This window comes from Coffea arabica, chromosome 8c (genome assembly GCF_036785885.1).
Source record: "Coffea arabica cultivar ET-39 chromosome 8c, Coffea Arabica ET-39 HiFi, whole genome shotgun sequence".
Lineage (NCBI taxonomy): Eukaryota > Viridiplantae > Streptophyta > Magnoliopsida > Gentianales > Rubiaceae > Coffea > Coffea arabica.
Genome location: NC_092325.1, coordinates 5,086,469 through 5,114,239, shown reverse-complemented (window position 1 = coordinate 5,114,239; position 27,771 = coordinate 5,086,469). Strand labels below are relative to the sequence as shown.

At 35.1% G+C, this 27,771-nt stretch overlaps 2 protein-coding genes, 1 long non-coding RNA gene and 1 pseudogene across 5 annotated transcripts; 2 read left to right on the top strand and 2 right to left on the bottom strand.

The window, feature by feature from the left end:
* The window catches only part of LOC140013340 (protein TOPLESS-RELATED PROTEIN 2-like), a 94,404-nt pseudogene extending 71,394 nt beyond the window's left edge, over nt 1-23,010 (bottom strand).
* LOC113703725 (disease resistance protein RGA2-like) lies at nt 860-11,995 on the top strand. 3 transcript variants are annotated; one of them, XM_072063946.1, is made up of 4 exons: nt 860-1,065; nt 1,174-1,229; nt 5,131-5,203; nt 8,727-11,995. In XM_072063946.1, exon 4 carries the CDS (start codon nt 8,737-8,739, stop codon nt 11,863-11,865), a length of 3,129 nt encoding a protein of 1,042 aa, XP_071920047.1. In that variant the 5' UTR covers nt 860-1,065; nt 1,174-1,229; nt 5,131-5,203; nt 8,727-8,736; the 3' UTR covers nt 11,866-11,995. The 3 variants fall into 3 exon arrangements, with proteins under 3 accessions (XP_071920047.1, XP_071920048.1, XP_071920049.1); XM_072063947.1 differs by having other exon boundaries at nt 860-1,089; nt 1,196-1,229; XM_072063948.1 differs by lacking the exon at nt 5,131-5,203.
* Nucleotides 13,349-14,107, bottom strand: LOC140013809 (uncharacterized). The gene is made up of 2 exons (XR_011820624.1): nt 13,729-14,107; nt 13,349-13,619 (listed from the first exon to the last, which is right to left on the bottom strand). It is a non-coding gene; the product is annotated as an uncharacterized lncRNA (long non-coding RNA).
* A 3,844-nt stretch (nt 23,011-26,854) lies between the features above and the next one.
* LOC140013338 (putative disease resistance protein RGA1) lies at nt 26,855-27,466 on the top strand. Its single transcript, XM_072062591.1, has one exon. It carries the CDS (start codon nt 26,855-26,857, stop codon nt 27,464-27,466), a length of 612 nt encoding a protein of 203 aa, XP_071918692.1.
* Nucleotides 27,467-27,771: the final 305 nt, after the last annotated feature.

The window sequence follows — 27,771 nt, the reverse complement described above, 5'->3', positions numbered from 1 at the left end:
AATTTAATTAGCTACAAATTTATGATAATGATATCATTAGTTATATGTATTATATAATGTATATTAGTATATGTAATATAATTGATATTATTAATTATACTAATAACTATATATCTCTATTAATAAAAATTATTAATTAGTTATACTAAATTTACTAATATATTTATACTAAATCCCTAATTACACTTAATACAATAACATTTTTTTTCTCAAAAAAAGCACAAGCGCAATAATGAATTAGTGATTATATTTGTATCAAAAGTGAAAATTTGACTACTTTAGTTGTATTCTTTCATCATATTGGATTATATTTAAATAAGTTTTGTTTGATTGTTATTAATAAGTTTCAATTGTGAAATTACAATGAATAATAATTTAGTGATGTATTGATATTTTAGTACTTAATTATTTATTAAAATTTAACTATAATAAAATTATAAAACAAATTTTTATTTGTCCCCAGGGAGAAGTGGGGCGGGGCGGATACCATCTTTAGCTTCATTTTATCTTGTGGATTTCTCATAATTTCATTTTAGTATTTTTATTTTCAACTTAAAACAATCTTGTGAAAAAAGCTTATAACTGTATAAGCAAAAACAAAAGAAGCATGGTTATCATCAACCTTCACTTTTTCCACCGGTAAAGTCCACAGTTAGCTTCCATGTTCCCACTTGTGAACCAAATTTCTAGGATGGAATCTAATTTGGGTCCCCCATTGCTTGGAAAAATTCTAAAGTTTATCACTAGACAACCTGGAAAGGGCACGCAGCAATATTTTCGCTTTACTTTATCATGCAATTGCTTGGAAAAATTGTAATCTATAGGTCCACCACATTCAATAATTGTACTTCTACAGCGCTAGGAAACTCACTACTATTTTCTCCTCAATAAAAGACCATCTCCATTGCCAAAAAGCCTTGCAAACACTAATTGTTTCTACATTGGTTCAAATTATCATCTTCCTCCGAATATTATATTGTTTCTTAAACTTTACTTTGAGCAATTAAGCAGCTTCACGATATACTAGGAATTTTCCCATATTCATCGGATCAGCTATTCCCAGAGGTTTCTTGTTTTTTTCTCTCTCAAGTAAGTGCTGAATTTTATTTTATTTTCCCTTAAACTTAACGTTGTTTTTTTTTTTTTTTCCAACGTTGCCTCACCATTATAAAGGGAATTTCTGCAAATCCAACAGATCAGCTTTTGCCAGAGTGTTCATTCTCTCCAAAGTAAGTGCTGATTTTCTTTTATTTTTTTATTATACACATTTTTGGTTGAAATATATATATCTGGCTTCCATGTGTTTTTGACATTTGTTCTTCTGCTAGTATATACTTTTATATGTTGCCGAGTAGCTTCCAGGGCTGAGATTTTGCTTCCTGTTATTCTTGGTATAATACACATCGTGTTGGGTAATTTTCTTTGTACATAATTATTTGGAGTATTATTTTCTTGAACCCCAATGATCAATTTCAAACTCTCCACCAAACAAATAAAAAGAAAAAGATTCGTTAACTTTTGGTAAGTAAAGTATAAAAAGAGAGAATCATAGAATGATTGAACAAAAACACATTTTGTTCAATCATAGGTTGACATGCTTTCTAATTTCATCATATTGTTGCCGAAAGCAACAGTCCTGATTTTCCTTTTCCAAATATAAGTCCTAATTTTCTTTCGAAAATTTTTTTTAGTTATCCTGAAAAGGTACAATCCTACTATAAGTTCAAATTAAGTTGGAAGCAACTCTAGAAGAATGCCATGGTGATAACTTCCTGATTGGACGCAGAGTTCAAAAGAGTATATATATTTGAAGCAATGACGTATACCACTAAATGGATACAAGAGCAGGAAATTCTTGAAAGAAGTTCTAAATGGCTAATTAATGTAGGAAAGGAAATTGTAGATTGTTAATATTCTTCTCTGGTTTCTAAGAGTAATTGTTAAACAAATCTAAGGCCAAAGGATTTCCATCAATCCAAGACTTTATTTTTCAAGAAAATAGTGGAAATTGGTTTTCAAGCAAAAGTATATTTGTAAACTAAAATTTCAATCCTGTTATTACAAAAATAGCCTCAATAATTATAAAAAAGGCACTACGTTTGGAAGCATAAAAAAGTCATCAATATCTATGGTGATTGTACAATCGAAATATACAAATTACACAACTAAATATACAAGTAAAATTACTATAATTTCCACATACTATACTATATGAATATCAATTTTATCTCTTCTTCTCATCAGTAAGATACTCCTATTAAATCAGTGACTTTTGATATCATGAAGGCTTTGTATGTATAAATGTAAAAAAAAAAATGGACCAAAATAGTTTGTTGTTTTCTACATAACACGTGAGATATGTCATAATCATAGCATAAATTTTAAAGTTTAATATAAATGGTAATTGTTTGAGAGCTTTGAACTTTTTAACGCGCCTTATGCCATTAGGTATAAAATATGAGTATTTGTACAATATTTTCAAAACGTACATAATGTTATAGTTGTTTACGACTAAATGTAAGAACGTATACTGCGATTATGATACGAGTTTACATTAGGTTTTGGCCGTTTGACACGAAACAATTGAATGTAAGGTCAACGCATGATGTGAAGTAACCTCAAGCAGACAGATACGAAAAGAAAAAATGGTCATTTACTTTTGGCAAAGTAAAAAAATAAAAAAAAATGTTTCCTTAGGAGAGAAATAAAAACAAGTTTCCTGTGGCGGCGAAAAGTTTTGGAAGAGAAGTTTCTTACTCCAGAAAAAGAAAAAATCATATGTTCAATCATTTTCAATGTGATCATATGGTTGTAACTACAAATAGCCTACCATGGAAAAGATATTGAGGATAGGGCTTGAAAACTCCTACAAAATGTTTAAACCTTACTATTAGTTAACTATGGCTGACAATTATTAGTAGGGTTGAGCAAATTCGGTACATACCGAATTCATAATCGAATTCGGTACATACCGAATTCAAATTCAATTTGATAATTTGAAATCGGGTATTTGGTAATTTGGTACAAATTCGGTACATACCGAATTTATCGAATTCTAATATGGTATGAAATAGGTAATGAGATTATGAATTTGGTAATAATCGATTTCGCATTCAAATTCGATAAAATGAAATAGGGTACTGCATTATTGCATTCAAATACCAAATTAGTTTATAAAATTATATAATATATGGATAAATGCTATTTAGTATTAGTATATACTACTAATATATTATTATATTATATAGGTAAATGCTATTAATAATTGTTAGTATATGGTATTATCATGGACTTATAATATATAATAATAATATTTAATAATGTACAATATATTACTTTAGTATTTGTTAATTGTTATATGACTATAATAATACAAATATATAGTAATACATAACAATATAACATAACTATAATACTCATTATTTTATACATGAGTAACATGACTAGAATTAGATAATAATTAATACATATATGTATAATACTAAATATTAAACAATAAACATAATTAGTAATTAGAATTCAGATATTGGTAATATGATACATCATTCATGTTTGAATTATTGAATATTTGAAAGCGTAACCTGTAACTTGCAAGTATTAGTATGCTCTAAATTTACATTACATATTTAACATAAAAATTTATAATCTCTATTCACTAATTTTAAGGTTTTAAATATAGACAAGACAACTAAGCAGTGGAAGTGAATGCATATGAGTTGCAAATTAATGTATTAGTGTATTGACTTTCATAATAACATATGTAAGTAAATAAGTTTTATTTTGATTTGAAATAAATTATAAGTTTGTAACTAATATAACTTATCACTAATCATTGTAATTTGTAAGTTTGTAACTAATATTATTTATTATTAATCATTGTAAATTATACATTCATAAATTATCACTAATCATTGTATAGTCTAAGGTTTATTCTAGTTTAAATTAATCACTTTTTATGTGTTCCTTAAATCATAGACTAAGGATTCTAGGTATAAGTGATCAAATAAATGCCAATTAAATTATACCACAAAATGATTAGAACATAAGTAATGTGTTAAATTATGAATAAATTTGGGGATCAAGTCAGTAATAATTTTTAAAAAATCAAAAAAAATTTTAATCGAATTCATTACCATTTCCGAATTCGAAATCGGTTGTGAAATGAATTCGATTATAGCCAATTCGAAATTGAAAGCAGTTTAGATTTCTATAAGTCAAATAATCAAATTCACCGAATTCAACTAATCGAATTATCAAATTTGTATCGTTTGCTCACCCCTAATTATTAGGACAAAATTGACAGTAATCTAGTGCCCCATGGGCCAATATTTCAACCTTCTCAATCAGTTCAAAATTGTAACATAATGCCACGAATTCTATCGTAAGACTTCCAAGCATTAGCTTGATATAACATGTCCTGGAAGTTATTTTAACATCTCCGTCTTTACCTTCATTTCATCTTGTGGATTTCTCATAATTTCATTTTAGTATCTTTGCCTTCATTTTTGGATGGTATTTTTTTGGATTTTTTTAAGAAAAATTACTGAAACGAATTGATATATATGAAATAAAAAGGTAATTGAAAAATATATTCACGTAAAACGTAGCAATTTTGTTTTTAATCTTTCCAAACAAGGTCAGTTTTAAACTTAAAATAATGTCGTGAAAACAGCTTACTGCATAAACAAAAACAAAAGAACCATGGTTGTCATCAAGTTAGCTTCCAAGTTCCCACTCGTGAACCAAAATTTCTAGGATGGAATCTAATTTGGGTCCCCCATGTTCAAAAGTTTATTACTAGACAACCTGAAAAGGCGTGCAATATTTTTTTTTCACTCTACTTTATCATGCAATTGCTTGGAAAAATTCTAAGCTATAGCTCCACCACATTCAATAATTGAACTGCAACACTGCTGGGAAACTCACAAGCAATTTCGCAGGTCTACTTTCGCATCAATAACAGTACTACTGTTTTCTCCTCAATAATAGAATAGTACTCAATATACTAGGAATTTTCCCATATTCGTCGGATCAGCTATTCTCAGTGGTTTCTTTTTTTCCTCTCAAGTAAGTGCAAAATTTTGTAATTCTTTTCCTCAAACTTAAAGTAGTTTTTTTTTTTCAACGTAGCCTCACACCATATAAAGGGAATTTCTGCAAATCCCACAGATCAGCCTTTGCCACAGTGTTCATTCTCTCCAAAGTAAGTGCTATTTTACTTTTTTTTTTTAACACACATTTTTGGTTGAAACTAGTGAGACAGCCTGTGCGTTGAGCAGGAGAACTAATATTTTCCGTGTTAATTATTTTCTGTTGTATGAGTTTATTAGTATATATCTCTGTTATTATTTAATTAATGCGGATCATTAGGGAATTATAATTTTTGTTAAAAGTTAACTATTATGAAATATATAGAATGAATGAGAACAATAATATATAGAATGCATAAGGATAAATTAAAAAATTGTATAAGGTTATTTTGCATTTGAATCAGGATAATTAGAAAATTGTAAAGTGAATCATTCCCAAAGAGTATTAATCATTATTGACACAAAAAATAGGGGATCCTGAAAATCAATTAAACACTTGAACCATAGAACTTGGCATTGCTAAAAATTAATCACCACATGTCACAGTAATAAAACCCATTTTTTAAAGTTACTAAAGCCAACAATAGTTTATTAATTGTTTCCTCAATAATTGTGCATTTATAGAACACTTAACAATTTTATTCTATGTCAACGCAACAATAATTTATTAATTGTTTCCTCAATAATTGTGCATTTATAGAACATTTATCAATTTTATTTCATGTCACAGTAATAAAAGCTATTTTTAAAGTCACTAAAGCCAACAACAATTTATCAATTATTTCCTTGGTAATTTTGCATTTCCAGAACACTTCAAAAGCAAATAATTAACCACAAAAAATCAACTTTCATAGGTTTCACTTTTTATACCACCAATTATGAATTCAGTCAACATGTCCGATAAATACACCAAAACTATAGCAGCTGTTAAAAAACAAACAAATAATTGATGAAAATAGCCCTAACATCCAATAACAATTGCAGGATAACCGCACAAAAAAAACCACTATGCATAGTGCAACTTTTCCTTTATATTGTTAGATATGTATATCTCTATTACTCACTAAGTTCAATAAATATAGGCCTATTTCTTTTTCCATTAATATTATATCATTAATCCACAGTAAAAGACATGTATTATTACATTATTTTTCAAATTTAGAGTACTTTAATTTTCAAATGTAAGAAATAGTCTAATTAATGTTACATGTTTAAATAAATAATATAAAAAGATTAGCACACAATATCGCTTTTCAATTTACAGCAATTTAGAGCCATTAGAGAAAACAAATATGTTAAAAAGTTTTATAATAATTATATATACACTAAACATGGATATATTAGTAAAATAACAAACTAGTTATTCTTTTAAAAAGGAAATAGACTCATAATGTAGCACACATAGAAGACAAAAGTAAGCTCATGTTTATAGAATATATATATATATATATATATAGAATGAAAAGTATAATAATAAAAATAAGGGAATTAAAATTTTTCCAATAATTATATAGACTAAATTTGTATATATAGACTAATTGTATCCTTCTAATTGTACGTTTGAAAATGCTATAGAATTAGAAACCATTTTTAGTTGAAACCTATGGCATCTTAACCGATTTTGCTTAATTATATAATGACAATGTTGGAATTGTTTTTTTTTTCCTTTGGCTCAAGAATTATAGCATAATCGCTTGACCAAAATGGAGCTATTCATTATCCAATTCTCCCTTTTATATTATCAAAATGGAGAGCCTGAGGGAGATTTTCTTCTTCTTTTTTCTTTTTTTCTAGTTTTCTTGGTGAGGCGGCCCGGGGTGGGTTGATATTGGAGAAGATAAAAGGGCACATGGCAGAGCTCTAAAACAAGGCTTGCAGCAGTACTTACAATAGAGAGCGTACAAGTACAGCTCCCTTTTGTGAGTCCTAGCCCCTGTAGCCCACATAGCATAATAATACAGCTAACAAGCCGCAGCCAGAGCCAGACCTTTTTATTGAAATATAATGCCAAGAGTAGAGCTGTTAAGTTAATCAAGTAGCTCGAAAGCTCGTTAGAGCTCGGCTCGTTAATTTTGGTTAACGAGTCGAGCTCGAACTCGAAACATGCTCGTTTAGTTAACGAGCCGAGTAAGCTCGGCTCGTTTGATACTCGAGTAGCTCGTTAGAGCTCGTTAATGAAGGGCATATTTGTCATTTTAGAAATCAAAATTATAAAAATTAAAAATTATTGATTTTTATTAAGGTTAATTTGCACGAGCTCGAGCTCGAACTCGTGAAGCTCGACTCGTTTGTGATAAACGAGTCGAGCTCGAGCTCGAACTCGAGCCACATGTACATTTAACGAGTCGAGTTCGAACACATTTTAAACCTCGTTTTCCTAACGAGCTCGAGTCGAGTTCGGCTCGAATTAAACTCGAGTCGAGCTCGGCAGCCAAATACTCGGTTCGACTCGGCTCGATTAACAGCTCTAGCCAAGAGCCATCTTAATAATTGTTGTCTTTTTCCAGCAAAAGAGAATCAATGAAATAGCATCGGCAATTCTGACGCTTAACCGAATCTTCCTAAAGCCAGAGCCAGCCACATGACAAAAGACCAAAATGTCGCTTGACAAAAAGACGTGATAACCGCCTGACCAAAATTTCACTGTTCATAACCCAACTCCCGCTTTTATATAGTTAAATATATATATGGCTTCCATGTGTTTTAACACACATTCACTGCTAGTGTATACTTTTATATGTTGCCGAGTAGCTTCCAGGGCTGGGTTTTACTTCCTGTTATCATACTAAGTTTGGGATTTTACTTCCGGTGTTGGGGAATTTTCTTTGTATATAATTATTTGGAGTATTATTTTCTTGAAACCAATTAGAAAGTAGTACACCCCAATATGAATCCTTTACATTATAGAAAAAGACAATATATATACGTTCTATATATCAACTAATTAATGCATCATGAATTAAGCTTCTAAACTCTAGATCTATTATGAATTTTATTCATAAATTTTGATGATCAGGCTAATAAATTTTCGCTTAAATTCATAAATGTATCGATACATAATATCTTACATCATTCGTTAATTTTAGGGTACCAATAAATTATTTTGCTGTGGGATTTAGAATACGTGTACGTCTGAACATTTTGGGCATTTTCTTTTCTTTCTTTATCCAAATATCAGTCCTATTTTTCTTTCGAAAAATTTCTTTAGTTATTCTGAAAAGATACAATCCGACTATAAATGTGTTGCATTGCTCAGTCGAGTATCAGAAAAAGAAATAAGAGAAAGACACGAGGACCAAAAGTAAAAGGATTTGGGAAATGATATATCCCAACAGACCATAATATGAGAAGATTATGCTGCATTAGACTCCACACCCTGTACACTTTGCTGAAGATTACTTCAAAACTGAAGCAGGAGATATTAGACCAGACAGCATTTTTCACCATGTTAGCGTAGGTAGCATTCCGTTAATTCATTTGACGGTATCTAGCTTTCTCTAGGTTTGCTTGTAAGAGAAAAACAGCCACCGCTGATAAGTTATAACAATAATGTTGCTCTTATTCTTTTCCTATTGCTCCCCCGCCCCTACGAATGTAGTTAACGTTGATTTAACTTTCTTGAACTGTGATTTTTAGGTCACACGTGATGGAAGCGTTTGTGGGAATTCTCGTAGATACTTTGAATTCCATGATCCAGAAGGAGCTTGGATTGCTTTGTGGTGTTGCAACTGACATGCAAAAGCTTTTAAGCTTGCTCTCCACCATCAAGGCAGTCCTTGAAGATGCAGAGCAGAAGCAATTCACAAACAAGGAAATACAACTCTGGTTTCAGAAGCTCAATGGTGTTGCCTATGAAATCGATGATGTATTGGATGATTGCGCAGCTGAAGCCTCAAGAGTCAATTACAAAAATTCTGGTTGTTTAAGTTTTATGTGTTACCCTGTAGCAGGAAACTTAGTGTTTCGTCACAGGATTGGGACAAGGATGAAGGAGATTCTTGAAAAATTTAATGCAATAGCTGATGAGCGAATAAAGCTTGGTTTGAGTGATCAGATGCGTGGGAGCTATTTCAATGCAAGCCGCGAGACTGGATCCATGGTAAATGAACCTGAAGTTCTTGGAAGGGATGAGGAAAAAGAGCAGATTGTACACATCTTGATGAAAGAAATGGATAGAGATGATGAGAATGTATCAATTCTCCCTATAGTGGGTGTTGGAGGCCTTGGAAAGACAACACTTGCCCAATTGGTGTTTAATGATGAGTGCATAGCCAAGCATTTTGAGCCAAAACTCTGGGTTTGGGTTTCAGAGGATTTCGATGGGAAAAGGATTATAAAAGCCTTAATTAATTCTATACAAAGGACTCCTACTGGAGAATTAGAATTGGCTCCTCTCCAAAGAAATCTTCAAGAGTTGTTGAGAGGGAAAAGATACTTGATTGTACTGGATGATGTTTGGAATGAGAATCCACAGGAATGGGAGAAACTGAAATCTGTTCTGGAATGCGGATCAAGGGGTAGTTCAATTGTCACGACAACTCGCATGGAGAAGGTTGCCACAATAATGGGCACATTACAAACACATCATCTGTCGAGTTTGTCAGACAATCAGTGTTGGTCGCTATTTAGGCAACGGGCATTTGGCCGTCAAGAGGCTGAAGAATATCCTAACCTTGTAGTTATCGGAAAAGAGATTGTGAAAAAATGTGGCGGTGTTCCGCTGGCTGCAAAGGCTCTCGGAGGCTTTCTGCAATTTAAGAGAGAAGAAACCGAATGGAACTTTGTGAAATGCAGTGAAATTTGGAACTTACCTCAAGATATCTTGCCTGCATTGAGATTGAGCTACCTTAATCTTCCGGTAGAGTTGAGAGGTTGCTTTGCATATTGTGCTGTATTTCCCAGGGGCTATGAAATTGAAAAAGAAGAGGTAATACATTTGTGGATGGCAAATGGATTGATTTCATCTAATGAAACGATGGAAGTGGAAGATGTTGGTGTTTCTATGGTGACTGAACTACATCATAGATCATTGTTCCAAGCCGTGGAGAAAGATGAATTTGGCAGTGTTCACACTTTTAAGATGCATGACCTTGTCCATGATCTGGCTCAATCAGTAATGAAGGCTAAACACGGTGGAATAGAGTCAAACAGAACCATGATATTGGATTCGCTAACAGTGGCTTTTCCTATTACAATCACAGGCATTGACCAGTTTTCTTCTTTCTTGTCAAAATGTGGTTCCCTGAGGGCGCTCATTGTAAGGTCAAAGTGGAGGAGAGAAATGTTTACGAAGGTGCCACCTGCAATAAGCAAACTGAAACATTTAAGGCATCTGGATCTTTCAGAATCCGACATTGTTGAACTACCCAATTCAATTTGTGACTTGTGGAATTTGCAAATTTTAGGCCTAATTGATTGTCACAAACTTCAGAGTCTACCCAAGGGCATGAGATTCCTCAGAAATCTTCGGCATCTTTGTCTACATGGGTGTCGGAGTTTGACTCACATGCCAAGTGGAATTGGGAAGCTGACTTGTCTGCGGACGTTGGGCATGGTCGTCTTGGGTGGCGAAAAAGGCTTCCAACTAAGTGAGTTGCGAGACTTAAATATGGTTGGAGGAAAGCTAACAATTGAGCACCTTGAAAGGATTGAAGACAAAAAGGATGCAGAAGAAGCTTGCTTAATTAAAAAACAAAGTCTCCGCAAGTTGAATTTGTATTGGGTTTCTAAAAGAACGCTTCGACGGTACAATGATGATGAAGTGCTTGAAGCCCTCAAACCCTGCCCCAACCTTCAATTGCTGCGTATAGGAGGCTTCAAAGGTTCATCATTTCCATCTTGGATTTCAACTGTAACAGAAGTTGATGTGCTGGAAAGTGCAGCGGAGTACATAATTGGGGCCCAGGAGATTACCACCGCTGCTGCTACAAGGTCCCCGTCGTTGAAACAACTATACCTAGAGGACATGCCCAACCTAAAAGGAATGTTAGGAAGAGAAGTCCAAGGTACTCTCGGGGTATTCTCTCAACTTCAATCCTTGTCTTTCTTCAATTGCCCAACGTTGACATTGCCTTTGCCACATATGCCGTCCTTAAACAAGTTACACGTCAATATGTGCACCAACATGGCATGGGCTTCAATCTGCAATCTCACTTGTCTTAAATTCCTTAAGATTGAGAGGATTGAAGGATTGAGTTGTTTTCCAGAAGAGATGCTACAAAATCTTAGTCTTCTTGAATCCCTGGGTATTAGTGACATGAAGGATCTGCGAGCCTTACCCAAAAGCTTGGCTAGCCTCACGGCTTTGAAGAAATTGACCATCAGGGAATGTCCCGAGCTGGAGTCTCTACAAGAAGAAGGATTGCGAGGCCTTGCTTCTTTGCAGGAACTCTATATCGAAGAATGCAATAATTTGGTGAGTCTCTCAATGGGGACTAAAGCCCTCAAATCCCTGACTCATCTACGCATCTCCGGGTCAAACGCGACAGCTCTACCAGAGGAAGTCAAACATTTCCCCGCACTACAAAAACTGGAGCTGATTCATTTTCCCAATCTAACTTCATTGCCAGACTGGTTTGGAGACCACCTCACTTCTCTTCAAGACCTGACACTAGGAGTTTGTCCGAAGCTTGAAACACTTCCATCCAGCATTCAAATGATGACGACGCTCCAAAGTTTGACTATAACTTGGTGCCGCCTACTGGGACCACGGTGTGAAAGGGGAGGAGAGGAATGGTACAAAATTAAGCACATCCCGGACTGGACAATTCTGTAATACAATTAATATATTCATGTATTACGTAATAAAGTATTTGTGTGTTGTCCTGTAAGTGTAGTCATTTGCTAGAGCTTGAATTAAATGAAAAAGATATTTGGGTTTTTTCTCATAATGCTATTACTTTAGACCATCCACATTTGAATATGTAAGATTAATTATGGAAAGTAAATAAATACAAGAAAGTGCAGGTGAGCTTAAATAGGGAATGTATATGAATGCAAAAGAGTAAAAATTATTAATATGTATATATACATGATAGGTTAGATGAATTTTAAATATATTAACGGGTGCCTTTGACTTAAAGAAACAACTATGAAAATTGTTTCCCTAAAAAAATTCAAAATCCAAAATATCACGTTGCCTGGCTAATTTTTGATTGAGAACAGACATATTATGACTAATCTGGAACCAGAAACATAGAAGTAGGCTTAAATGAAGAAGATATTAGTACTTCATTAAAAAAATTTAGTTTTCTTATAATGCTATCACTTTATACCATCCGCATCTTACTTGCAACTCTAATAACGAAACTCTGGTTGGATGAAGTTCATAATTATATCAAGAATGCTAATTTATATCTTGTAATTTCAAGTGCACATGACAATTTAACATTTTAGCAGTCCACTATTGGATTTTTTCTTGTATAGTTTTATTCACAAATAATTGTCTAAGAAAACATAATTTCAGATTTTGTAACCTATCTATTGATAGTTATTAACAAATTTGTGGTATGGTGAAATGAAATTCGCGCTTCTGTCCCAGGAAGTTCGTGCATTGAGTGGTCTACGTAAAAATTATACTAAAAAATAACAAGGGACTCTAACCCCACGTCATTTAAGTCTCAATGACTTAAAAAAAAAAAGGTCTCGATTTTATTGCCATGAGCCACTCTGATGGCCAATGGATAGGATCCACATTCTTAATTTAAATACAATAAATGTTTCACAATTTAAAATTTTCCATTTTATAATTATGTTTGTCAAAGTATACATTGATGCATTTATTCATGTGCATAAATTTAAAGACTTTTTTTCCCTACTATATTATTTTTCAAAGGCTTATTTTAAAGTGTATGTCTTCAATAGATCTAATAGTTGTTAACAATAATCACAAATTGCAGTTTTAGCACCCCAAACTTCTACGTTTTACAATGCAACCAAAATATTCCGAGTGCACTTAGTTAATTTTGCATCAAATCATTGCAATTTTCAGCACTGGCACCTTCCTCTTCTTAATGAAACTATAAACCGCAATCAAAATATTGCATTCTTATGGATGCAAACAATTGGGACCATGGCGTAAAATAGCCCAAGACAGAAATGACAACTATGCCAACAGTCTCTTTTGATCTTTCTGGTAGTGACCCAAGTTTCTTCAAGGAAAGATCCAAATATAGGAGACCAGAGTTGCATTAGGGAGAGAGAGAGATTGGACTTTGCAACATAGCTGGATTAACTGTTGAAATTTTACAAATGAATCATTGGTCAAAAATCAAGAAACCTTGCAGGTCTCAAAAGCAAACAACTAAATAATAAAAAAAAAAATGTATCTTTGCCTTTCAACATTTGGCTCACTAGGAGGGACAAGGAACCTAACTTTACAGTTTAACTATCAGGGCGAAAGGCAAGCAAACAAGTATCTTCAGATGGCTGAACTTTAGTTTCTCCAATTACAGGTGATGTATGACCTCGTGGTGCTTGCATAGCTTTCATTTTCTTCTTCTGCAAACCATCAATGTTCCAGATACATAGCTGCAAACAATATGGTCCACCAATCATGAGCAGTTAGCTCCTTAATATTTTTACAGATGATTAAGGAGATAATTTCAATCCAGACTTAGGAAAAAGAAAAAGCACCTGCCTGTGCATCAGCTCCAGATGATACCAATACATTCAAGTTCTAGGAGAAAGCAAGCCCAGTGATTTGTTTATGGTGCCCCTTAAGCTTGGTTTTAACCTATAATTCAAAACAAGGGTCAAAAAGAAAAACAGCTGATAGTTCCATCTCAAGCAGGGGGAAAAGAAGACATACAAGCCGATAGTGAAGCAGCCATCATATACAAAAAAGATCGTAATCAACAGATCTGTAGGCTTCTTAATTCCAAAAGCAAAGTACACACTAACAAAATAGAAAGCAACCTTCTTCTTAGTCCTTTTTACCAGTCAATCTAGGGAAAAGTAGATTTAAAGAAAGATCGTATGCACCAATGTCACAACATCTTCCCTTTAAATGAAAACAGAGGCATGTAATGCACAAGAAGAAATTAGGGTATATCACGCAATACAGATGCAAGAAAACAGGAAAACAACAATGGAAATGTGCAGGAAGGACCCAAATAAACATTGGTTGGAGTTTTCACAAAAAAAAAAAAGAAAAAAAAGAAAACTAAGTTTTCCATAATCATTTAGTAAGTCAGGCTCTTGCTCCTACTCCAGAATCTGACTATCACCAAACAGAATATAAGTTTTTAAGTTTTCCTTCCTAATTTCCTATTTAGTCTTAAATTTGAGGACCTTTAGAAATTATAGGTGATTTGGGCCTCCAAATGATGCCACATTCAAGATAACAAAGCACGAAATCCTACTATAAGGCTCAAACTGGTATAATATAATCCACAATTGACCTATTGTGGAAGGTTTAGGGACTTCAAAGGGGCTGTCTCAACAACAAAAGATGTACTCTGAGGTAGACAAAGAGAATTAGTCAAGTGATTGCAACAAAAATCATGCATAAAAGCTTTCATTTTCAAAACATCCTGCGGTAGCATCATTATCTTTATCTAAAAGCCATTGAAGTGGTAAACAAACAATTTCTTTAAATAAGCAACATGATCAGCACTCTGGAATAGGATAATATGCACAGATCCAAAGGGATGACAAGAAAATATACCTCATCAACTCTGACATTGTATATTTGTATAGTGGAATCTTCCATTCCTATGGCAATAATATTGTTGTCCTGAGGATGGAATGCCAAGTAGGTAGCTGCTAGAGGTGGAGGCATGAAAGTAGTTGTTGAGCCGCAATTCTTCAGCCGCAATCCTTGACTGTGGCAGAATTTCCTCATCCCACATCGCCTAAAGCAGAAGGAAAGCCTCCCAAATACAACTATAAATAGGGGGCTCATATGAAGGTTTCAATCGCACCACTCAAGAGAGTTATATGGGCTATTAGTTTCTTGAGTCATCTAGCCCATTCAGTTAAATATTTTAGGCTCTCTTGTTTTGAGTTTAGAAATATTTTCTAAACTCTTTTATAAGTGCCCTATTGGCCTAGGAACCACTTTCCTACGGCTTTTGTATTTCTTCTTCATAGTAGAAATATTGCTCCTCCCTCGCCCGTGGACGTAGGTCAATTTGACCGAACCACGTAAATCTTTTGTGTCTCTTATTTGCTTTGTTATCCGTCTTTATATGGTCGGTTTTACCGCCTAATTATTATATGGCTTGTATCTACCGCCTATCTATTAAATGGTCGGTTATACCGCCTAATTTGTGCTAACTTGAGTTTGTTTATTACCTGGTCCGGTCCTAACAAATTGGTATCAGAGTTGGTTGTTATATTTTGCAAGACAGGTTCATCTGGTGGGGTCCGTCCATCCTGTGGGGCCCACTCACCTTGTGGGGTCCGTTCATCCCCGTGGGGCCCGCTATCTCGTGGGGTCCGCTCACCCTGTGGGGCCCGCTCACGAGACTTGCATATTTGTTTGGCCAGTTTTTTGAGACAAATTTCAAGTTACAGATTTTGTGGCAACAATGACGATAACAAAGACGGTTGTCGAGAAATTCGACAGGAATGTCAACTTCGGCATGTGGCAGCTCAAGATGGAGGCCATTCTTGTTCAAGACGGAGTTGATTTGGCAATTCAAGGAATTGAGAAAAAGCCAGAAGATGTGACAGATGCAAATTTTGCTGAGATGGATAAGAAGGCAAGATCCAGTATTATCCTAAATCTCTCCGACGAGGTATTGCGTGAGGTAGCAACGGAGACTTCGGCCAAGGCTATGTGGGATAAATTGAAAGCCTTGTATATGAAGAAAACAGTCGAGAATCGGCTATATTTGAAGCAGAGTTTGTATATGCTTCGGATGTCTGAAGGTACATCTATACTCTCCCATCTTGATAAATTTGATTCCATTATTATGGATTTGGAGAATATAGATTCGAAAATTGATGATGAAGATCAAGCCCTATTACTTTTGTGTTCCCTTCCCCAATCTTTTAAGCATTTCCGTGATACTATGATATATGGAAAGGAAACAATTTCGTATCGGGAAATTAAATCTGCATTAAAATCTAAAGAGCAGATAGATAGGAATATTACTGGGGAAACTAGTGGGAGTCAAGCCGATGACTTGTTTGTTAGGGGTAGATCTGAAAGGAGAAACACAGAAAATAGAAGTAGATCTAAGTCCAGACATAAAAATGTGGTGTGCAACTATTGTAAAAAGAAGGGCCATATTATCTCTGATTGCTTTAAATTGAAAAATAAAGAAAAGCAAAAGGAGAAAAGGAGTGAAACCACCGAGGCTAGTATTGCCGTTGATGAGAATGATGGAACTATTTTCTGTGCAACGGAAAATAATTTTAGGTCTAACAATGAGTGGATTTTAGATTCGGGTTGTTCATATCATATGTGTCCCAATAGGGACTGGTTTTCAACATATGAATCAACTGAAGGTGGAGTTGTCTTAATGGGCAACAACGCTGTTTGTAAAGTTGTTGGCAAAGGCACAATCCGGATTAAAATGTACGATGGTATTGTGAGGACGCTCACAAATGTTAGACATGTTCCAGATTTGAAGAAAAATCTCATCTCTTTGGGCACTCTTGAGTCTATCGGGTGCAGGTATTCAGGTGGAGATGGAGTTCTCAAAATCACTCGAGGAGCTCTTGTTGTTATGAAGGCACACAGATCTGGTACGTTGTATATTTTGCAGGGATCTACTGTTACAGGTGCTGCTGCTGTTTCAACATCATCTTTGTCAGATACAGACATCACCAAATTATGGCATATGCGTTTGGGGCACATGAGTGAAAAAGGCTTGGGCATACTAAGCAAAAGAGGACTTCTGTGTGGACAAAGTACCGGTCCATTGGAATTCTGTGAACATTGTATTTTTGGGAAGCAGAAAAGAGTCAGCTTCAGTTCACCAGCAATTCACAAGACAAAAGGTACTCTTGATTACATTCATTCAAATCTATGGGGTCCTTCTCGTGCTCCTTCTAAAGGTGGTGCCAGGTACATGTTGACTTTCATTGATGATTACTCAAGGAAAGTTTGGGTCTATTTTCTTAAGCATAAAAATGATGTTTTCCTAACTTTCAAGCAATGGAAAGTTTTGATTGAGAAACAAGCAGGAAAACATGTTAAGCGGTTGAGAACAGATAATGGCATGGAATTTTGTGGAGGTGAATTTAATGAATTTTGCAAAAATGAAGGAATTGTTCGACATCACACCGTCAGAATGACGCCTCAACAAAATGGTATGGCTGAACGTATGAACAGAACGCTTTTGGAGAGAGTAAGATGTATGATCTCCAATGCAGGGTTGACAAACGACTTTTGGGCAGAGGCAATCAATATGGCCTGTTATGTTGTCAACCGTTCTCCTTCTGCATCTCTTGATTTCAAAACTCCTGAGGAAGTTTGGTCAGGTACTCCTGCTGATTACTCAAATTTAAAAGTTTTTGGGTGTCCAGCATACATGCACGTGAATGATGGAAAATTGGAGCCTATGGCTAAAAAGTGCATTTTTCTTGGGTATGCTTCTGGGGTGAAAGGATACAGATTATGGTGTCCTGATCCCAAATCTCCAAAATTTGTAATCAGTAGAGATGTTACTTTTGATGAATTGTCTATGTTATCTTCCAAGAAGGAGTCTTCTAGTCCTTGTACTATTGATAGTACGCAGAAGCAGGTGGAGCTTGATATTGGCAGTTCTGGTCCTTCTCAGTCCAAATCTTCTATTCAACAAATGCCAGTAGATACACCTGAATCTACTGTTGAAGATAGTTTAGAAGAAGAGGAGTATTCCATAGCCAGAGATAGAGCAAGGAGAGATATTCGACCACCACAAAGATATGCAAATTTAGTTGCTATGCTTTGTCTGTTGCAGAAGAAACTGATGCAGTTGGTGAACCTTCCACCTATTCAGAAGCAGTTTCTTGTGATAATTCTGCAAAGTGGTTGATTGCGATGAATGAAGAAATTGAATCTCTTCATCAGAATGAAACTTGGGTTCTTGTAAAGCCGCCGTCAGCTAAGAAAATTGTTGGTTGCAAGTGGGTCTTCAAGAAAAAGGAAGGTATTCCAGGGGTTGAAGATGCAAGGTATAAAGCACGATTAGTTGCAAAGGGCTATAGTCAGGTACAAGGTGTTGATTTTAATGATATATTCTCACCTGTTGTTAAACATAGCTCTATTCGTGTTTTGCTTGCTTTAGTTGCCATGTATAATTTGGAGTTAGAACAGCTCGACGTTAAGACAGCTTTCTTACATGGCGAACTTGAAGAACAAATTTATATGAGACAACCCCAGGGTTTTGAAATTGAAGGTAAGGAAGATCATGTTTGCTTGTTGAAGAAATCCTTATATGGATTGAAGCAGTCTCCAAGACAATGGTATAAAAGGTTTGATTCCTTTATGTTGGGTCATGGTTATTTGAGGAGCATGTATGATAGTTGTGTTTACTTCCGGAAGTTAAATTATGGTTCTTTCATTTACTTATTGTTATATGTTGATGACATGCTCATTGCTGCCAAGAATTTGTCAGAAATTCACACCTTGAAACTGCAGTTAAATAGTGAATTTGAAATGAAAGATTTGGGAGCAGCTAAGAAAATTTTTGGCATGGATATCAATCGAGATCGAGGAGTAGGAAAGTTATTTTTGACCCAGAAAAATTATCTTGAGAAAGTCTTGGAGCGTTTTGGCATGAAAGATACTAAACCAGTATCTACTCCTCTTGCTAGCCATTTTCGGCTATCTGCTGCTCAATTACCAAAATCAGATGAAGAGGAAGATTATATGGCACGGGTTCCTTATTCCAGTGCAGTCGGCAGTATTATGTATGCAATGGTTTGTACTCGTCCAGATATTGCACAAGCAGTCAGTGTTGTTAGCAGATATATGTCTTGCCCTGGTAAAACACATTGGCAGGCTGTGAAGTGGATTCTCAGATACTTGCGAGGTACTTCAAATGTATGTTTGGAGTTTGGAAGAAATAATAACACTTTGGTTGGTTTTGTAGACTCAGACTACGCTGGGAATCTTGACAGGAGAAGATCACTTTCAGGCTATGTATTTTGCATTGGCAGTTGTGCTGTTAGTTGGAAAGCTACTCTACAACCTATCGTAGCTTTGTCTACTACAGAAGCAGAATATATGGCTGTGACCGAGGCAATCAAAGAAGCCTTGTGGTTGAAGAGTTTATTTAGCGAGTTAAGTCTATATCAAGGTGTTACTGATATTCACTGTGATAGTCAAAGTGCCATACACTTGACTAAAGATCAGATGTATCATGAGAGGACGAAGCATATTGATGTGAAGTATCACTTCATTCGGGATATCATTGCTGAGGGAAAAGTCCTTATTCAAAAAATCAATACTAAGGACAATCCAGCCGATATGTTTACGAAACCTCTTCCAAATTACAAGTTCAAGCAGTGCTTGGACTTGGTTGGTGTTCGTTATTTGTGATTTAGACCCATTGGGTCTTATGTGGAGAAGGTGGAGCGATTTTACTATTGACGATGGTGGGACTCAAAATTATGCCAAGGTGGAGATTTGTTGAGCCGCAATTCTTCAGCCGCAATCCTTGACTGTGGCAGAATTTCCTCATCCCACATCGCCTGAAGCAGAAGGAAAGCCTCCCAAATACAACTATAAATAGGGGGCTCATATGAAGGTTTCAATCGCACCACTCAAGAGAGTTATATGGGCTATTAGTTTCTTGAGTCATCTAGCCCATTCAGTTAAATATTTTAGGCTCTCTTGTTTTGAGTTTAGGAATATTTTCTAAACTCTTTTATAAGTGCCCTATTGGCCTAGGAACCACTTTCCTACGGCTTTTGTATTTCTTCTTCATAGTAGAAATATTGCTCCTCCCTCGCCCGTGGACGTAGGTCAATTTGACCGAACCACGTAATCTTTTGTGTCTCTTATTTGCTTTGTTATCCGTCTTTATATGGTCGGTTTTACCGCCTAATTATTATATGGCTGGTATCTACCGCCTATCTATTAAATGGTCGGTTATACCGCCTAATTTGTGCTAAATTGAGTTTGTCTATTACCTGGTCCGGTCCTAACAGTAGTCATGACCTGACCAAAATTCAAGGAATTGGATTTGTCATCTTAAACCATCAGCAGAGGTCAGACAACGCAAACAATGGGCGCAATGGCGTTAGGTGCAGAGGGTAACAACATACCTTAAACGTCATCATATTGAACAAAGAGACCTTGCCACCAGGTGCAGACATGACGTAAGAGTCATTCCTTGATAAAGCAATGCATGTGGGTGACTCTTCGGCTGGTTTGGCTTCACTTAGATCATTAGACAGATCCAATAAAAGAATTAACTCTCAGTCAAATATTTAAATAACTAAAGGTTGATACTTCAAGAATTAGGGAATCTGAGTTTAAATCAATTGTCCCCCCTCCCCGCTTCTCCCGTACCAATCCTCCCATGTTGATAAAAAAAACAAAAAAAAAAAGATTGAGATGCGTGATTAGAGATTTTAATTCAAGAATTACATGGACAGAATCTCAATTGGCAAATATGCCATTTTTAGTGTTTCATCAATATCAGACGTAATTTGTCTGTAGTTTTATTTTAAGCTTATCCTAACAGGAACAAATTAATGAATTTTCAAATTCAATCAAGACAACATGGGAATGGTTTAAATAAAAGAACTCTGCATTAGTTCGTTGCAACCATACAACAAAGGGATTGCAGTTGGGATAACACAAGTGCAAAAATTCATGGAATTAGTGGTCCCAAATAAGAAGTATGGTCTGGAATCTTTGTACAAAAAACAAAGTCAATTATTCAATCTAAGCCACATCTGAGGAATGATGGATGCAATAGACTGATATGCGCAGAACATACAACACGGAAGAAAGAAGATACAAAAAATGGGATATATGAGATAAGGTTAAACCGAAGGAAAAGAGAACAGAAGTGGAAACAACATGCTGAAAATCCAACCTTTCCAGAAGGATTCCATTCACTGCGCTGCCATTTCCAGAGCCTATGAAGAGCATTAGAGCCCAACGCCAACAGAGCAAGACCAGAATTTGTGTAAAGCAAACGCAAAATCTGTAATTCCCATATTTTTTGCTAAACAAAAGTACCAAGGGTATCCGTTGATAAAGAACTTTCAAAGCATTACACACAGCAAGAAATTCTATCAAATATAGGATAATCGCATTTGACACTGAGACTTACGCACTAGATACAGATACCCCCTCAACTTCCGATTGCAGTACTTTAATACCTCATTCAACTTTTTAGCACATCATGATATCACGCCAACACCAGGCACAATAAATACATTTTCATCAGGAGACCTGAATGCATATACATCAATAACCTTAACTCACCCTCTCTCTCTCTCTCCACTTTTCTCATCCTTATGCCTTTGGAAGAGGTTTAAGGTTTTAGAAAGGAGATAATCTGTGATTGAGAGGTTTGGTCATTATGGTGGCTTGAATGCAGCTAGCGAAATTGGCAACTGGCTATAGGGTAACTGGTTGGGAGGCGCTAAATTGTTGCTGGGACATGTTACATAAAACAGGAAGTGGGATATGCTATGCTGTTCACTGGCTGGGTTAAGTTGACTTATGCAATCAAATTCTGTCCTACAATGAATGCCTTCCCAAGAAAACGAAAATTATTTCAATAAAAGTGAGGATCCCACCCATGTACCATGCATATACCTTGCTAGCAGCCAGAGGGTCAGGCAACCTTAGTGTCTTGAGTTGATTTGCCTCAGCTATATCAGAAAACTTCCAGCATTTAATTCAATCAGCATTATCTGAAATCCTTGGTTTGACATCAGCTATTGTGCTTGCCTCCATGGCAGCCTGTAAATGAGTCAGATCAATGAGTGAGCCAAACAGAGCACAGCAACAACATTGAAGATGGATGTACAGACAGAAATCATCAATTAAAAGACAAAAATATTTAAAGATAATGGAATGGGAAAAACAGAATACAAGATTTCCAATGGATAATGATTGTTGAATTCTGTCGGTTCGTTCAAGAATTGAAGCAACAGGGGCAGCAACATGACCAATAGGGCCCAAAGAACCATCAATTGCAGGCTGCAGAAAACAATGCAAATAAATCATGTGATGCCTTTCTGCAAAAAATGAAAACAAATAAAAAGAGAAGTGCAGGTACTTTAACATTGACTTGTTCAGAGAAAGCCCTGGATCCCTCGAATGATCTGCTCTCCAGCATCCTCAACAAGTATTGTCCATCTGTATTCACCAATATTTTGATTCCATTTTCTCTTGTTGTAACAGCAAGCAGTGATCCTTCTTTGTTGAATCTCGGGCTAGGACTTCCCTGAAACGACAAAAAAATTCATTAATTTTGAATTTGCGAAGTTGCAGTAAAAGGCTTATCAACAAAATATGGTTGTTTTCAAAAGTGATACTTACAGGCAATCCCCCATCAGCATCGGTGAAAGTTATCGCGTGGTTATTATCCATGTCCCAAAACTTAATCTGGAACTCATCATCAGCAGCTAAGAAATGATTCCTTCTATCAAATTGCACCACACCCAGTGACCGTTTCCTAAAACCAGAGTATGTCTTCTTGACGGCTCCTTCTCTCTCATTCCATTCAACAAGGTGGGATTCACCTTCTTTGCTCGTTCCACAAGAGAACAATCTGAAGCAATAACAGATTGATGAAGCAACTTTGGAGAAATCAAAAAAGAAAAATTTAAAAAGTCAGAGAGCAGAACCACCAATGCTTTCCAAGGAAAAAGTATGCAAAAGAAAAGATCACAGAGTGCTAATTTTCACCATGATAGATTTTGGCTTCAGAAGAACATCTCAAGGGTTACACGAAATGTTTAAACACTATTCAGTTGTTCCTTACTTCAGATTTACAGCTTTCACAAGTCGCATAGTCGAAGACTTGGGGACTGAGAAACAATCTATGTGGGGACTGGAGTTGGGCATGTGGTGACCAATCAGTCACTCGGCTGTGAAAACTCCCCTTGAATGGTGGAGCTTTCGCTAGTCTAGTGTCTTTTAGCTGATTTAAGCTATACATTACTAAAAGAAAAGAGGATATATACACCTAAAAATTAAAGGCTCAAGATCTCGTGCATCCTGATGCAATGCAGCATGTCATGCATCCACACTTTCTATTGGCTGGCAGAACTAATTACAAAAGTTTTGAGCTTGGATCCGTTAAAACGGAGGGGATGAAGGAAAATGGGAGTTTGGATTTAACATTTAACTGAGGAAATTACTCTGGAAAATGTGTAATTTGGCGAGAAAGAGAGCACAAGAACTAACAAATAGTGCAGGGACCATTTCTTCATGCTAATAAATGTCGACTGCCAATCAATTTCAAATTGCAGAGGAAGATTCTAAGCTAAACCTGCGGAACCAACAAATCCATGGTCTTTTTCCTCCTCCTGCGATCAAGACTAAGTAAAATTGAGAAAATATGAGATTGAACAATCCCAGCTTTGTACTTTCTTGTGGGAACACACCCATAAGTGTTCCTTTCACAAGTATAATAAAATGTTTTGGGCAAATTCCACTTTATCCCTTGTGGTTTAACATTTTTTTACATAATCCTCTTGTGATTTTAAAAGTTATACAAAACCCCCTTCTGATTTGAATTAAAGTGTCAAAGTGACGGGAATGACCATTCGTAACGGAGTCACCAAAAATGTCAAAAATACTCTTATGTAAAGTTGAAAATTTTTTATTAACCAAGAGGGGTTATGTGTATATTTTGAAAACCATAAGAGGGTTATATGATAAAGGATTAAACCATAAGGGGGTTATATAGTAAAATATAAAAATCATGCGAGATTAATGTGTCATGTATTTATGAGGGTAATTTCTATATTTTTAGAAGTTTCGTTACAAGTGACTATTTCCGTCACTTTGACACTTTAATTTAAACCATGAAGGGTTATGTATAGCTTTTGAAACCATATGGGGGTTATGTAAAAAATGCTAAATCACAGGGGGTAAAATGTAATTTACCCAAATGTTTTTTAAAAAACTGCCCTAGGTACATCTTACTCATTTTCCAAAAACTGCATAATGACAAGTCTTTCCTGTTACTGAATCAATAAAGAATTACACTCATTTGATTTAACTTGATAAGATTAATTTGGTTATTTAAAAATTTAAATAGTAAAATTTGTGAATAGTAGATTATATTAGGTGACTTGAAGAAGAGCTTATTAGATTCAGGCACAAGGTTGTTTATCCCACGTTGATTTGAGAGTAAGAAAAAGAACGCTTAATACATAAATAGTGGCCCGAAACTTTCTACTTTAAAATTTTTTGGGCCAAGTTTGGATTTCTGATATGATGTATTAATTCTATTTGGCCTTTCGGGTTCCAAACAGAGACGGGGTCCTATGGTAGAGCCACTTTTGACCATGGTACATCCTGAACCTGAAACTTCCACTTCAACACGTTAACCAGTTAAAAAACATGGGATAATTTCAGACTGATAATATCACTAGCCTCCCTTGAAATTTGTAAAATTACACAAATCTCTCTTAAGGTTAAGGTTTTGATAACAAATTAGTCCAATTAGAAAAAGTAACATTAAAAAAGTACTTTAAGAAAAGAGATGAAACTTTGATTCCATAAATACCCCTTATACATGTATATAAATTATATTAGTAAAAAAAATAATTAAAATTTAGAAATAATTAATACACATATTTTATCAATCACAAAGTTCACATTTAATAAATTAGACAACACAAATAAATAACAAAACTACACTAATGATCACAAGATTCAACAAAATAGACTAGTCATCTTTTTTAACATGATGTTTGTTATGATTTTAAACGCAAAATTTTTTAATTTTGCTTTTCTTTTCCCTTCATTCCCCAAAATAGACTAATCATACCCAAAATATAAAATCCACCCCACTCTTAGTTCTTAAATTTTAACCGTTGGCACTCTATAGCTAAAGTATGAAATTTATCTAGTAGTTTTAATTCCTAAACTTTGAGTATCACTTGCTTATTATTTCATTAGTTTTGATATTTTTGTAGGATGGATTTTATATTTTAGAAAGTAAGGTGTGCAAAACTAAAGTGCAATGTATTTTAAACTTTAGGAGGTAAAGCGTCTAAAAATAAAGTTTAAAAGTTGAGTCGAATGTATCTACTATTTAAGGGATCAAAGTAAAGTTTACTTTAAGTATCTTGTAGTCATGTAGTAATTTCGATCTACTTTCTTATTCCATTGCTTGGAAAAATTCTAGTCTATAAGTCAACAGGTTCACTTATTGTAATACAACACGGCCAGGAAACTCATAAGCAATTTCACTCTACTTTTTTTTATTCAATAACAAATAGTGACCCCTTATATATAGAAGTTGACCTTTGACAAAAAAAAAAAAAAAAAAAATTGTGACCCCTTACCTGCTACTACTACTTTGTACGTTATGATGGACCGTCTCCATTGCAAAAAGTCTTGCACTTATGGTTTGTACTTTGGTTGAAATCATCATCTTTCTCTGAATGTTATCTTCTCCTCATACTTAATTTTGAGTGAGCAGGTGCACGACATACTGGGAATTTTTTGCACGTTCATCAGATCATCAGCTATTACAAGAGACTTCATTTTCTCCCAAGTAAGTAAGTGCTGAATTTTGTTTCATTTTCTTAAACTTAAAGTTTTTTTTTTTTAAATCGTAGCCTCACCATATGGAGCGATTTCCTTTGCAAATTCTACAGATCAGCTATTGCCAGAGTACTCATTCATTCAAAAGTAAGCGCTGAGTTTCTTTTCGCTTCATCAAACACGTCTTTTGATTCAAAATACAGCCTCTGTGTTGTGTTTTTAACATTACTTCTACGAGTATATTCTTGTTTGCTGCCAAATAACCTTTAGGGCTGGGATTTGGCTTCCTGTTATTCATGTTTTGATACAACAGTTTGGAGCATGTGCTTTGTACATTACCCGTGTTTCTTTGTATATAATTATTTTGAGTACTATATTTTCATGAAAGAAGTAAGAAGGGTAAAATATATAAATATTTAAACTTGATGAAGGTATTATAATTTTGTTTGGATAGGGTATTATTTGAAATATTATTTGGAATAACTACTGTAGTACTTTTTGTGATGTGATGTATGCGAGATAAAAAGGTGATTGGAAATATAAAAAGGTGGGGTGGAAAATATGTTTATGATGCAAGTGAAATATTATTTGGGATAATTTTACTATCCAAACAAATTGCATAGATTTTAAGAGTCCTTTTGGTCATATTCTCAAATTAAATTCACATTGGATGGTGAAATAATAATTGTTTTAGTCTTTTAGACTCTTAGATTGTAATATTTTCGATCATTTTAAAATTTGAACCACTGTCGTTTCTTAAGAGCTAAAATTGTAGGAATAATTGTCTGAAGGGACCATATATAGAATTTTCCTATCTGTTCAGATTTTGATTATTTTTAGTCTATCTTTTACCGGATTTTTTCCGGGTTTCGCAACCTTTTTTTTTTGGGATTATGAGAACTGATGGCTGTCAACTATGAGAACTTTTTTTATTTTATTTTATTTTGTTATCATAAGGTTTAAAACATTTCATTTCTGTATTTGATGATATCGAGCTTTTTGTACATATACCTTATACCCAAAAAAAAAAAAAAATTTGCCCTTTTCCTTTTGACATCCCTCTCCTTGCCCCTAAGAACTTAATTAACATTCACTTTCCATTTCCTCATTTGTAATTTTCAGGTCACACTTGATGGAAGCGTTATTGGAAAGTCTGGTAAAATTTCTGAATTCTCCAATCCAGGAGGAGCTTGGATTGCTCTGTGGTATTGAAACAGAGATACAAAAGCTTTCAAGCTTGCTATCAACAACCAAAGCAGTGATTGAAGATGCCGAGCTGAGGCAATTTACTGACAAGGCAATTCAACTTTGGCTGCAGAAGCTCAATCTTATTGCTTATGAAGTCGATGACATATTAGATGATTATGCAACCGAAGTCTCGAGAGAACCGAAATGCAAAAACAGATGTTGTAATGTATTGGATTGTCTTCCAGCAACATCAAACATATGGTTTCGGCACAGGCTTGGAGCAAGGATGAAGGAAATCAATGGAAAATTTGACGCAGTTGCTGATGAGAGAATAAAGCTTGGATTAAGTGATCAGAAGCGTGGGAGCAACCACTTTCAGGTTGATTCCACTGCAACACGTGAGACTGGATCCGTGGTAAAGGAACCGGATCTAGTCCTTGGAAGGGACGAGGAGAAAGACGAGATTGTGAAAATATTGGTGAATCAAGTCAGCGATAATCAAAATGTATCAGTGCTCCCTATAGTGGGTGTTGGAGGCCCAATTGGTCTTCAATGATAAGCGCGTAATTGAGCATTTTGAGCTAAAACTCTGGGTTTGGGTTTCAGAGGATTTTGATGTGAAAAGGATAATAAAAGCCGTAATTGAAAAAGACAATCTAACTTCATTGCCAGACGGGTTTGGAGACTACTTCACTGCTCTTCAGCACCTGACACTACTCAAATGTCCGAAACTTGAAACACTTCCATCCAGCATTCAAATGATGTGAACGCTCCATAATTTGACTATAGATACGTGCCATCTACTACTACCACGGTCTGAAATGGGAGGAGAGGAATGGCACAAAATTATGCACATCCCGA